At 45.9% G+C, this 13,476-nt stretch overlaps 1 protein-coding gene across 3 annotated transcripts; it reads left to right on the top strand.

Annotated features, from left to right (window-relative positions):
- Nucleotides 1-5,858: 5,858 nt before the first annotated feature.
- Nucleotides 5,859-12,796, top strand: LOC311115031 (polypeptide N-acetylgalactosaminyltransferase 15-like). 3 transcript variants are annotated; one of them, XM_084157264.1, is made up of 10 exons: nt 5,859-6,713; nt 6,944-7,110; nt 7,489-7,693; nt 8,985-9,155; nt 9,291-9,408; nt 10,471-10,665; nt 11,290-11,421; nt 11,561-11,662; nt 11,819-11,962; nt 12,125-12,796. In XM_084157264.1, exons 1-10 carry the CDS (start codon nt 6,184-6,186, stop codon nt 12,323-12,325), a joined length of 1,965 nt encoding a protein of 654 aa, XP_084013390.1. In that variant the 5' UTR covers nt 5,859-6,183; the 3' UTR covers nt 12,326-12,796. The 3 variants fall into 3 exon arrangements, with proteins under 3 accessions (XP_084013390.1, XP_084013389.1, XP_084013391.1); XM_084157263.1 differs by having other exon boundaries at nt 7,453-7,693; XM_084157265.1 differs by having other exon boundaries at nt 12,111-12,792.
- The last annotated feature ends 680 nt before the right edge of the window (nt 12,797-13,476 follow it).

Genomic DNA, 13,476 nt, shown 5'->3' with positions numbered 1-13,476 from the left:
GACCACTTGACATTTTCCACATTTTGTTACGTTACAGCCTTATTCTAAAATTGATTAAATAGTTTTTTCCCTCATCAATCTACATACAATACTCCATAATGACAAGACAAGACATAATAAATGTGCCACTCCTGCGTTGTCCTTGGCTGTGTGCTTAGGGTCATTGTCCTGTTGGAAGTCTGAGGTCCTGAGCGCTCTGGAGCAGGTTTTCATCAAGGATCTCTCTGTACTTTGCTCTGTTCATCTTTGCCTCTATCCAGACTAGTCTCCCAGTCCCTGCCGCTGAAAAACATCCCCACAGCATGATGCTGCCACCACCATGCTTCACCATAGGGATGGTGCCAGGTTTCCTCGAGACCTGACGCTTGGCATTCAGACCAAAGAGTTCAATCTTGGTTTCATCAGACCAGAGAATCTTGTTTCTCATGGTCTGAAAGTCCTTTAGGTGCCTTTTGGCAAACTCCAAGCAGGCTGTTATTTGCCTTTTATTGAGGAGTGGCTTCCGTCTGGCCACTCTACCATAAAGGCCTGATTGTTGGAGTGCTGGAGAGATGGCTGTCCTTCTGGAAGGTTCTCCCATCTCCACAGAGGGACTTTGGAGCTTTGTCAGAGTGACCATTGGGTTCTTGGTCACCTCCCTGACAAAGGCCCTTCTCCCCCGATTGCTCGGTTTGGCCGGGCGGCCAGCTCTAGGAAGAGTCTTGGCGGTTCCAAACTTCTTCCATTTAAGAATGATGGAGGCCACTGTGTTCTTGGGGACCTTCAATGCTGCAGACATTTTTTGGTACCCTTTCCCAGATCTGTGCCTCGACACAATCCTGTCTCGGTGCTCTACGGACAATTTCCTTATATAGACAGTTGTGTGCCTTTCCAAATCATGTCCAATCAATTGAATTTACCACAGGTGGACTCCAATCAAGTTGTAGAAACATCTCAAGGATGATCAATGGAAACAGGATGCACCTGAGCTTAATTTTCGAGTCTCATAGCAAAGGGTCTGAATACTTAAGAAAATGTGATATTTTAGTTTTATTTTATTTTATACATTTGCAAAAAATCTAAAAACCTGTTTTGACTTTGTCATTATGGGGTATTGTGTGTAGAAAAATATGTATTCAATCCATTTTAGAATAAGGCTATAACGTAACAAAATGTTGAAAAACGGAAGGGGTCTGAATACTTTCCGAATGCAGTGTACATATCAACGAATTGGTGAGGGCACTAGAACAGTCTGCAGCACCTGGCCTCACCCTACTAGAATCTGAAGTAAAATGTATACTGTTTGCTAATGATCTGGTGCTTCAGTCCCCAACCAAGGAGGGCCTACAGCAGCACCTAGATATTCTGCATAGATTCTGTTAGATTTGGGCCCTGACAGTGAATCTCAGTAAGACAAAAATAATTGTGTTCCAAAAAAGGTCCAGTTGCCAGGACCACAAATACAAATTCCATCTAGACACCGTTGCCCTAGAGCACACAAAAAACTATACATACCTCAGCCTAAACATCAGCGCCACAGGTAACTTCCACAAAGCTGTGAACGATCTGAGAGACAAGGGCCTTCTACGCCATCAAACGGAACATCAAATTCGACATAACAATTAGGATCTGGCTAAAAATACTTGAATCAGTTATAGAACCCATTGACCTTTACGGTTGTGAGGTCTGGGGTCCGCTCACCAACCAAGAATTCACAAAATGGGACAAACACCAAATTGAGACTCTGCATGCAGAATTCTGCTAAAATATCGCCTGTGTACAACGTAAAACACCAAATAATGCATGCAGAGCAGAATTAGGCTGATACCCGCTAATGATCAAAATCCAGAAGTCGTTAAATTCTACAACCACCTAAAAGGAAGCGATTCCCAAAGCTTCCATAACAAAGCCATCACTTACAGAGAGATGAACCTGTAGAAGTGTCCCCTAAGCAAGCTGGTCCTGGGGCTCTGTTCACAAACACAAACAGAGCCCCAGGACAGCAACACAATTAGACCCAACCAAATCATGAGAAAACAAAAAGATAATTACTTGACACATTGTGATTGACCCACTGTGACTGACCCAAAATTAAGGAAAGCTTTGACTATCTACAGACTCAGTGAGCATAGCCTTGATATTGAGAAAAGCCGGAGTAGGCAGACCTGGCTCTCAAGAGAAGACAGGCTATGTGCACACTGCCCACAAAATGAGGTGGAAACTGAGCTGCACTTCCTAACCTCCTGCCAAATGTATGACCATATTAGAGACACATATTTCCCTCAGATTACACAGACCCACAAAGAATTCAAAAACAAATCCAATTTTGATAAACTCCCATATCTATTGGGTGAAATACCACATTGTGCCATCACAGCAGCAAAATGTGTGACCTGTTGCCACAAGAAAAGGGCAACCAGTGAAGAACAAACACCATTGTAAATACAACCCATATTTATATTTATTTTCCCTTTTGTACTTTATCTATTTGCACATCGTTACAACACTGTATATAGACAAAATATGACATTTGAAATGTATTTGTGAGTGTAATGTTTACTGTTACTGTTTCACTTTTGTTTATCTATTTCACTTGCTTTGGCAATGTAAACATGTTTCCCATGCCAATAAAGCCCCTTAAATTGAAATTGAAGTTGAACACGGAGAGCGCGCAAGAGACTGAAGTGCTGTACTTCTAAACCTCCAGCAGAGTGCAGCATCATTCCGTCTCAGTGAGCCCCAGTCTATCCAGACACAACATGAGTCCAGACTCCACACATCACTGACTGCAAAAACAAAAATATGAATGTTTTCAGACCAGCAATCCAGGCATGGTACCCTGAATATCTCCCAAAACCAACACCATTAATCACATCTGTACAAACAGAGGATACTAACATTGATTACTGTGAAGAGTACAAAGAGTACCCAGAGTTGAGAAGAACAGGTCATAATAGCCTTGTTGGGTGTAGTGGGGAAGGGAGTGTGTCTGGCCATGTCATGACCCTGGACTGTGTTTGTGTGTGTGTGTGTGTGTATGTGTTAGGGGGTGTTGGTTACAAGCAAGCACTTGCCCTCTTCCTACTTACAGCACTGCATGGCTTCTAGAGGGGGAAGGAATGCAGGAACATTCCTGAGGAGGATGCGTGGGTCGAGCGCTCTCTCTCTCTCTCTCTGTGTGTGTGTGCGTGTGCACGAGCACGCGTTTGGGTGTGCAGAGTCTACATCCTTGTATGTCTGTTTGTCTGGTGGTCTGGGAATTTAGATGTTTCTCTTTGGCAGGAGGGTGGATCATATGGAAAAGGTTATTCTGTGTGCAGATGGAAATGTACTGTTCTTTCATTGGGTGAATGACTTGTGAGTTCCATCCTATTAGATCAACTAAAGGTCAAGGGGTCAACAACCTGTTCTGTCAATCGGCAGTAGGGGGAGGGACTAAATACATTCTGTACAACTTCTGTCCTGCTTTTTAACAGTTCGACTGAAAGGTCTCTCTCTCTCCTCTTTTTCACATTCCCCTATTTCATTTTCTTGGTAGATCCTCTTCTTCCTCTCGCCCCCTCTTTGTCACTTAGTCTGTCTTTTTTTCTCCCCTTCTCTCTCTCCCCTTCTCTCTCCCTTACTCTGCACTCTCTTCCTCTCTCTCCCCTTCTCTCTTCCTTACTCTGCACTCTCTTCCCCTCTCTCCCCTTCTCTCTCCCTTACTCTGCACTCTCTTCACCTCTCTCCCCTTCTCTCTCCCTTACTCTGCACTCTCTTCACCTCTCTCCCCTTCTCTCTCCCTTACTCTGCACTCTCTTCACCTCTCTCCCCTTCTCTCTCCCTTACTCTGCACTCTCTTCACCTCTCTCCCCTTCTCTCTCCCTTACTCTTCACTCTCTTCACCTCTCTCCCCTTCTCTCTCCCTTACTCTGCACTCTCTTCACCTCTCTCCCCTTCTCTCTCCCTTACTCTGCACTCTCTTCACCTCTCTCCCCTTCTCTCTCCCTTACTCTGCACTCTCTTCACCTCTCTCCCCTTCTCTCTCCCTTACTCTGCACTCTCTTCACCTCTCTCCCCTTCTCTCTCCCTTACTCTGCACTCTTCCCCTCTCTCCCCTTCTCTCTCCCTTACTCTGCACTCTCTTCCCCTCTCTCCCCTTCTCTCTCCCTTACTCTGCACTCTCTTCCCCTCTCTCCCCTTCTCTCTCCCTTACTCTGCACTCTCTTCACCTCTCTCCCCTTCTCTCTCCCTTCCCTCTCTTTCCTTTTCTTCCTCTCCTTCACTCTACCTCTTTCTTTGCTTCTCTCTCTCTCTCTCCAGGTATGCCCTCCTCCTGTGTAATCAGGTGTCGGGTGAAGTTGCCCTTAGACGCTGATCTTGGGTCTGTTTTACATTTTCCCCACTAATTGTTAAGGTTAGGATTGGGGGAGGGAAAGCTGATCCTAGATCTGTACATAGGGAAGACTTCACACTGGAGCATGTAATCACCAGAGCCCTGTGGACTCCATCATTACTCAGGGGCCTCAGGAACACTGATGTCTCTGCCCTGTCATCCTGACCAGGGGGAGCCTTTAGAGGGGGACACAGTGCTTTCATCCTGAGGGGGGCACACAGATCCTACCACCCACTCACTCCATGTAATTACAGAGACAACCTATGCTAAAGACAGCCAAAAGACTGAACTAACTCTGTCAACACTACCCAACACTAACAGACAGGCATGCCAAGACAGAACTAACTCTGTCAATACTACCCAACACTGACAGACACATGCAAAGACAGAACAAACTCTGTCAATACTACCCAACACTAACAGACAGGCATGCCAAGACAGAACTAACTCTGTCAATACTACCCAACACTAACAGACAGGCATGCCAAGACAGAGAGAAGACCATTTCCATGAGACATGGAGGAGGTGATATATTGAGACTGAGACATAAGTGGAGACACATACAGAGAGTCCAGATAGAGACTGACTTATGACCATGTAGACTGTTTTCTATTGCTGTCCTGTTATCAGCACACCGTGGCCCATTTCAACACTTCTCCAAATGCACCTTCACACTGTAGCATGGTTCTCATCTAAAATATGACGAAACTAAAAGTCTATAAAGGGAGGGAAGAGGAGAGGAGACTTTGGGCCCGTGTGGAGCCAGGCACCCTGCTTCCAACAGCGGGGAAGAAAACATCCGCGGTGGCTGCCAAGAATCAATGTGAAAACCAGAGAGATCGAGTCTGCAGCCGCCTGCTTCACAGCGCAAACAGCCAGTCATGGGACCGCGAGGCCGTTGGCCAGCTGGCGCGGGGAATAACTCTGATGTGTGTCCGGGGAGTGATGCTGCCTCGAGCTCGCGGCGAGGAGGGGCGCAGTACTCGCACACACAAATAAACTATGGGCTCGATTCAATCCGTAGCGCTGAAAATCAGCGCTGGAGCGCGATTGAAATGTAAAGGTAATTTCCGATTGAGCCGACATATGCAGCATTATACCGTGAATGTAGTCTCCGAACGCAGGAACACTTAACATTTCTATCACGCTTTCGCTCAGGTCTACAGTGCTAAGGATTGAATCGAGCCAATGAGTGTCTGTTCTCCGTTTATGTTGCCCCTTGTTTCTGAAGTTGACATCAGATATAATGATGGCTAAATATTTTCTTATGACAGATTTGGATGATTTAATATGCTTTTGTTCTTTGCCTCTATTTTCTGTTCACTTATAGGGCTATAGGCCTGGATATTGATTTCTTAAACTGTCATTTAGTCATTACAGTGATAGAGCAAGCAAAGTGTTTGAACAGGTGTGCCCTTCAAATCCGCTATTCTTGCAGGGGTTAAATCTCGCGTTAGGACCACAGGGGCGCGGTGGAAGGACATATTTTACGCACTTCACTCCCACAGCAATGAGTATCACGGAACAAGGGACATAACTGGAAACCACATTTGTCGGAGCTGAAGCGAAGCGCTAAGGTGTTCAGAGCTGCAGGACACAGTGGAGGAATTATGGACAAAAATGTAAGAACAACATCTATACGTAATTCCATTTGGACATGATTACGGACTATCCATTGCAAGCCTGAAGCGTCATGGTTAAAAAGTTGTAGCCAAAAGGTGAAGCATCTGACCATGTTGTCCCCAGTCAAATTTGATGAGGGAAATAAGATTCAGCGCTGACTTCTCTATGTGAACCCGTCCCTCTCCTCTCTCTCTCTCCGGCTCACCATGAGGCTTGGAAGCAGACCCAGACCCTGCCGGCGGATGATGCTCTGTCTCTGGTTACTTATCCTCGCTCTATCCGTGGCCACACTGGCCCTCATGGACCTGGTCTTTCGGGATCAGACCCAGACACCGCCCAACTCGCCCCGCCGTCCCCTCCAGCGGCTCTCCGGTCCACCGGACCTGGAGGAGATCGTGGACTCCTGGGACCGGCTCAAACAGGAGCACGATCTCGGTCTCGCGCCGCTGAGCTCGCTGCAGGAGGACCAGCTTCTCTTCGTGCCCTCAACCCAGATGAGGGACCCAGCTCCGCCGCCGAGGAAGGGGAGTTACCGGGTGGTTATATCGAGCGCCAAGAAGGAATCAGCGGTCCCGGTGCTACCGACGCACGGGGATATGGGGAGACCGGTGCGGCTGAAGCTGGAGGGGCTAGAGAGGGACATGGAGAAGTCTGCTCTGCAGACATACGGCTTCAACGAAGTGGTGAGCGAACGGATCTCACTGCACCGCAGATTGCCCGAGGCTCGCCATCCTTCGTAAGTGCCCTGCATGTGCCCAAGGAGCGCACCACGCCAAAAGGGCTCTTCAGCAATGTATCCAAAATAACTAGATACAGTCGAAAAGAGCTATCAATGACAAATATGTAGTCTATCTTCAAGATCTCACTAACTACGAAATATGGTATATTGTTTAGTAAAGCTAATGGGTTCGTGCGTAATTACTCGTGCGTCTATCCTCCTGTCAATCAATGGGAATGCTTTGACAGGTGCCTCGTTGAGCGTTACAGTGAGTCGCTGCCGTCCGCGAGCGTGGTGATATGTTTCCATGACGAGGCTTGGTCCACGCTCCTCCGCACCGTGCACAGCGTGCTCGACACTGCGCCAAAGGAGCACCTGCGCGAGGTCCTGCTCGTAGACGACCTCAGTCAGCATGGTGCGTGAAGAAGACAGTGCTCAAACAATAGGCACGAGGTGTATCTAATTAGTCTAAAGTACCACTACAACATAACTGCATATCAGACGAAACTTGTTCACTCTACTCCCACCATATTAAACTATTTTATAGTGGCAGATTCTGAATAGACCCCTAGCCCCCAAGTGCCCCAAACCCTTTGCACTTGTCTGAAAGGATAAATCTTAGCAATATGACCAAACGTCCACCTATTCCACCTATAATCTGAGTGGCGCTATGCCCATGTTATTACTGTACACATCCATCCCTGGGGTTAATTTGGAATTGGGCATTTGTGTCTGACCCTGCCTCCCCTATCTGTAGGTCACCTGACCCTGACCCAGCCTCCCTTATCTGTAGGTCACCTGAAGAGTGTGCTGAGTGAGTATGTGTCGCGACTGGAAGGGGTGCGTCTGGTCCGCAGCACGTGGCGTCTGGGCGTGGCAGGGTGTCGCTCTCTGGGTGCAGCCAGAGCTGTGGGGGAGGCACTGGTCTTCATGGACTCACACTGCGAGTGCCACAGGGGCTGGCTGGAACCGCTATTGGAGAGAGTGGCACAGGACAGGTACACAAACCAGGCTACACACACACATACACACAATGGCACAATGTATGTCTGTGTTTGTGTGAATCTGTCTCTGTGTATTATATCCAATCCTTAATTGCCTCCGGACCATGGTAGCTTGCTTGCTGAGCTGTGTCCAGCAGGGTAGCAGCCATTTAGACTAGTTGATTAAACAGAGTCCTTATCTTGCCGCCTGGCGCTACTCCAGCTCTCTCTCTCTCTCTCTCTCTCTCTCTCTCTCTCTCTCTCTCTCTCTCTCTCTCTCTCTCTCTCCAATTAATTTCAATTTCAATTTTTAGGGCTTTATTGGCATGGGAAACTGTATGTTAACATTGCCAAAGCAAGTGAAGTAGATAGTAAACAAAAGTGAAATAAACAATAAATATTAACAGTAAACATTACACTCAGAAGTTCCAAAAGAATAAAGACATTTCAAATGTCATATTATGTATATATACAGTGTTGTAATAATGTGCAAATAGAATAAAGTACAAATGGGAAAATAAATTAACATAAATATGGGTTGTATTTACAATGGTGTTTGTTCTTCACTGGTTGCCCTTTTCTTGTGGCAACAGGTCACAAATCTTGCTGATGTGATGGCACACTGTGGTTTCTCACCCAGTAGATAAGGGAGTTTATCAAAATTGGATTTGTTTTTGAATTCTTTGTGGATCTCTGTAATCTGAGGGAAATATGTCTCTCTAATATGGTCATACATTTGGCAGGAGGTTAGGAAGTGCAGCTCAGTTTCCACCTCATTTTGTGGGCAGTGTGCACATAGCCTGTCTTCTCTTGAGAGCCAGGTCTGCCTACGGCAGCCTTTCTCAATAGCAAGGCTATGCTCACTGAGTCTGTACATCGTCAAAGCTATCCTTAAGTTTGGGTCGGTCACAGTGGTCAGGTATTCTGCCACTGTGTACTCTCTGTTTAGGGCCAAATAGCATTCTAGTTTGCTGTGTTTTTTGTTAATTCTTACCAATGTGTCAAGTAATTCTCTTTTTGTTTTCTCATGATTTGGTTGGGTCTCTCTCTCTCTCTCTCTCTCTCAATCAATCAAACCCATTAATTCCCTTCCTGACTCCCTGCTCTACTTCCATGGTGTTTTTAGAAATGATAGGTTATTGAAGAAAAATAAAAAAAATCGATCAATCTGTCTGCAGATTTACATCCATCTAATAACATTTTAGGTTTTTGTTTTAATCTTCATTGCGAGAAAATGTATCTGATCTAGTTATAGGAGTTATATGAGTTTCCTCTGTGCCCAGTGTCGATCTCCTCCCATCCCCAGGACCAGAGTGGTGTCCCCCATCATAGACGTGATAGACTGGCAGACGTTCGGGTACAACGCCGCCCAGTGGCCACACAGGGGAGTGTTTGACTGGAGACTGGACTTCAACTGGGAAACCCTGTCCCAACAGGAAAAGCAGAAAAACGAGGATTCACCAGTGGAGCCTGTCCAGTAAATATAGTCTGACCTCTGGAATACTACAGTGAAGTACATAGATTACAGACATGTCCAGCTCAAAATCGACCCCTAGTAGTATCTATCCCTGACTACTCTTTTGATATTTCCTCTCCTTTCATTGTCCTATAGGAGTCCGGCGTTGGTGGGCGGGGTCTTAGCGATTGACAGACACTTCTTCCAGAGCGTGGGAGGTTATGACCCGGGCATGCTGTTCTGGGGGGCGGAGCATATGGAGTTGTCGATCAGGGTAAAGAAGGGAGGTTATGACGATTGAGTTGTAATAAGAACTGGAGATTTCGTCCTCAATGTCCGACCGTTGTTTTCAACGTAATCTACTAACGTTTGCATTCGCCGATTCACGGACCGGCTATATCCGGGTTGCATATGGCCCAACTTCACATGCGCACTAGCACTCAGTGCGCATGGAGCAGCTCCAGCAGTGAAGACGTCATCACGTCATCCAAAAACATGCCAGACATTGGATGAATATAGAATGTTAAATATCTTGGGATGTGAGTGATGGGGGAAAAAATAGTCCTCAGTGACAATTATTTGAATAATTCAATGGATGTTTTGTGCACAATGATGATGACTAAGGGCTCTGAAGCGTTACAGGTTCCGCAATAGAAATGTAAGGTAATTTTGCCGATTGAGACGACATATGCAGCGTTTACCGTGAATACAATCTCCGCTAAAGCGGGATCATTGCCTTTAAATTTTAATCCGGCTGTAAAGCTGAACTTCCGCAATGCGGATTGAATAGTGCCCTAAAGTGTATGGAGCTGTCCATCAGGGTAAAGCGGGGAGGTTATATATGGAATGCTAAAGGCTGATTGGTGACAGAATGTCTCACTAGGAGGATTATGTAGCATGTTACATATGGCCCTGGTCAATAGAAGTGCACTAGCGAATAGGGTGCCGTTAAGCAATTTTTATGTACATCATGGAATGTTCGAATGTTTCATTGAAATGTTGGTTTAGAATGATGAGCAAAAATAGGAATAGGATCGCAGTGTACTGTTGGTTGATAATGTATATGCAGACAGGTGTCAGTGAATGGGAAAGCTTTTGTGACCCTAGCAATTTAAGATTTCCACATACATCTTCATTTGAAGGACATTTTGACACTGTAGCAAAAGTCATGGAGTCTGAGTGGAGACACACCTGTCTGTGTCTGTAGAGCTTAGATATGCTGATGATACTGAAAGGCTTCTGTGGATTGGGCTGCTCATCTGGGTAAAGTCATATTCCAACAAAGAAAAGGTGATGGCATCTCCCTGTCTTTGTCTGTCTGTTTGTCCCGGTCCAGGTGTGGTTGTGTGGGGGCTCCATGGAGGTGGTCCCCTGCTCCAGAGTGGCTCACCTGGGGCGCCATCACCAGCCCTATCCCCTCCCTGACCAGGACGTCCTCCAGAGGAACAAGATCCGCATCGCTGACACCTGGCTGGACGCCTTCAGGAAGATCTACTATAAGAGAGATACGCTGGCTCACTTCATCAGGCAGGTAGGGTGTGTGTATGCATGCATTTATATCTATAGGCGTGTGTGTGTGTGTGTGTGTGTGTACTGAGTGTACAAAACATTAGGAACACCTTCCTAATATTGAGTTGCACCACCTTTTGCTCTCAGAACAGCCTTAATTCATCAGGGCATGGACTACAGGGATGCTTCCCACAGTTGTGTCAAGTTGGCTGGATGTCCTTTGGGTGGTGGACCATTCTTGATACACACTGGAAACTGTTGAGTGTGAAAAACCCAGCAGCGTTGCAGTTCTTGACACAAACAGGTGCACCTGGAACCTACTACCATACCCTGTTCAAAGGCACTTAAATATTTTGTCTTGCCCATTCACCCTCTGAATGGCACACATACACAATACATGTCTCAAGGCTTAAAAATCCTTCTTTAACCTGTCTCCTCCCCTTAATCTGCACTGATTGAAGTGGATTTAACTGGTGACATCAATAAGGGATCATAGCTTTCACCTGGTCAGTCTGTCGTGGAAAGAGCAGGTGTTCTTAATGTGTGTAAAATCAGTGTGTGTGTGTGCGCACATGTCTGTATGTGTGTGAGAAAGAGATTGGCATTGATCTCAAATGAATGTGTGTGTGTCCTGTTCCATGTGTAGTCTGAGAGTCCTAACATTACAGAGCTGGTCAGACTGAAGAAGAGACTGGGCTGCCGAAACTTCCACTGGTTCCTGACTAACATCTACCCAGACCTCTATATACCCCAGGACAGACCTTCACTCTCAGGGGAGGTATGACTCACCCCCATACACACACTTGTATAGCCATTATATTTTTATCCTTATACATTCACTAATATGTTGTGTTATTCTTGTGCTGTATGTTGAACATGAATGTATCATGTAACATATTGTGCCTGTATGTTTGAAGCTGTACAATGTTGGCACTGGCTATTGTGCGGATTACCCTGGAGGACGGGGTCCACAGGGCGGCACTATGGACATAGCACCCTGCAGTGGCAATGGATACCAGGTAACCATGACAACAACAACAACAATAACGACGGTGATGACAATGGTGATGATGATGATATTCGAGACAGTGAGAGCAGATCCTAAATTAAAAGATCATGATGCTGATGTAGTGATGAAGACTAAAGTTTTACTCCCCTGTCTGTTCTTTCTTCAGCACTGTGAGCTGAACTCCATGGGAGAGGTGCGGTGGGGCCCAGCGGGGCGGCTGTGTTTCGACGCCCAAGGGGAGAGGGTGGTACTAACACCCTGCCCCGCCCATCAGCCGCCCCGCAGCAAACCACAGTGGAGGGTCATCAAGGTCAGTGAAGGGGCAAAGGTCATGCATGCAAACTTCTACAAAATAAACAAACAAAAAAGAATAATATAGCTGTATGAAATGTTACTTATTTAGGTGTTTGTAATTTGACACAGATACAATAATAATACAGACAATTAATAATTTATAGATTTGTTTCTTCAGCTGAGTGGCCAGGTGGTTCACCTGCAGACCCAGAGATGTCTGGAAGCTGTGAAGGAGGAGGGGGGTGAGCAGCAGAGGGCCACGGGAGGTCACCAGAGAGGGGCCAACGCTACCCAGAGGGGTCTGTTCCTGCGCCCCTGCGCCCATCAGCCCCGGCAACAGTGGCACTTCGAGCAGCTAGTTGTCCCTAAAGGGGCCTGAGACTGTCTTGAAGTACAGTTTACAGTACATTGCCTAAAGGCACATAATAAAAGTGCATGTTGTAAGGAGCCAGTTTCATAAGTGGGTCTCTATGGGCAAGAGGTTTAAGGCTAAATGCAATCATTCAATAGCAATGCTGATGTGGCTATACTGTATGTCTGTATACTCTTTGCAATGGCTTGTCGAATCAGCATCTTGCCTGTATTTAGATTATTTTGTTTTAAGGACATATAATGCAAGTTCTATGGTGTGGACATAATTTAACCATAAATCACAGAGGGAATAAGCTGTATGATTTTGTATGATGCTGCACATAAAGGAATATTCTATATTATGAAATTGCCAGATTTTGTTGGCAAATAGTCTATAATGTAGGCTTAATGGTGACTGAATAATTTAGAATAATTTAGTAGTAGTGTAAACAATCAAGATTTTTCATCCTGAATAAAATATCTAACGGAAGTATCAATATTATGGTGTGTGGATGTTTCAATGTATAAACGTCTCCAAGCTCAGAAGTAACCTAGGCCTACACAATTTCGACAATTCAGATGGCAGACTGATCAATTCGCTGACTGATAGAACAGGCATCGTCACCTTTATTGGCAGTTACAGTGGGGAGAACAAGTATTTGATACACTGCCGATTTTGCAGGTTTTCCTACTTACAAAGCATGTAGAGGTCTGTAATTTTTATCATGATTTTTAAGTAATTAATTTGCATTTTATTGCATGACATAAGTATTTGATACATCAGAAAAGCAGAACTTAATATTTGGTACAGAAACCTTTGTTTGCAATTACAGAGATCATACGTTTCCTGTAGGTCTTGACCAGGTTTGCACACACTGCAGCAGGGATTTTGGCCCACTCCTCCATACAGACCTTCTCCAGATCCTTCAGGTTTCGGGGCTGTCGCTGGGCAATACGGACTTTCAGCTCCCTCCAAAGATTTTCTATTGGGTTCAGGTCTGGAGACTGGCTAGGCCACTCCAGGACCTTGAGATGCTTCTTACGGAGCCACTCCTTAGTTGCCCTGGCTGTGTGTTTCGGGTTGTTGTCATGCTGGAAGACCCAGCCACGACCCATCTTCAATGCTCTTACTGAGGGAAGGAGGTTGTTGCCCAAGATCTCGCGATACATGGCCCCATC

Source organism: Coregonus lavaretus, assembly GCF_964263955.1.
Source record: "Coregonus lavaretus genome assembly, chromosome: 3".
NCBI classification, from domain to species: Eukaryota; Metazoa; Chordata; class Actinopteri; order Salmoniformes; family Salmonidae; genus Coregonus; species Coregonus lavaretus.
Note: the sequence above shows the minus strand (reverse complement) of the source record. Positions and strands in the feature narration are given on the sequence as shown.

Bases quoted from the DNA above. Each gene is read 5' to 3' on its own strand.
- LOC311115031 (XM_084157263.1), top strand. From the start codon at position 6,184: ATGAGGCTTGGAAGCAGACCCAGACCCTGCCGGCGGATGATGCTCTGT. The intron at 7,111-7,452 runs GTGCGTGAAGAA...CCCTATCTGTAG, and splicing joins AGACGACCTCAGTCAGCATG to GTCACCTGACCCTGACCCAG. The intron at 9,409-10,470 runs GTAAAGAAGGGA...GTCCCGGTCCAG, and splicing joins ATATGGAGTTGTCGATCAGG to GTGTGGTTGTGTGGGGGCTC.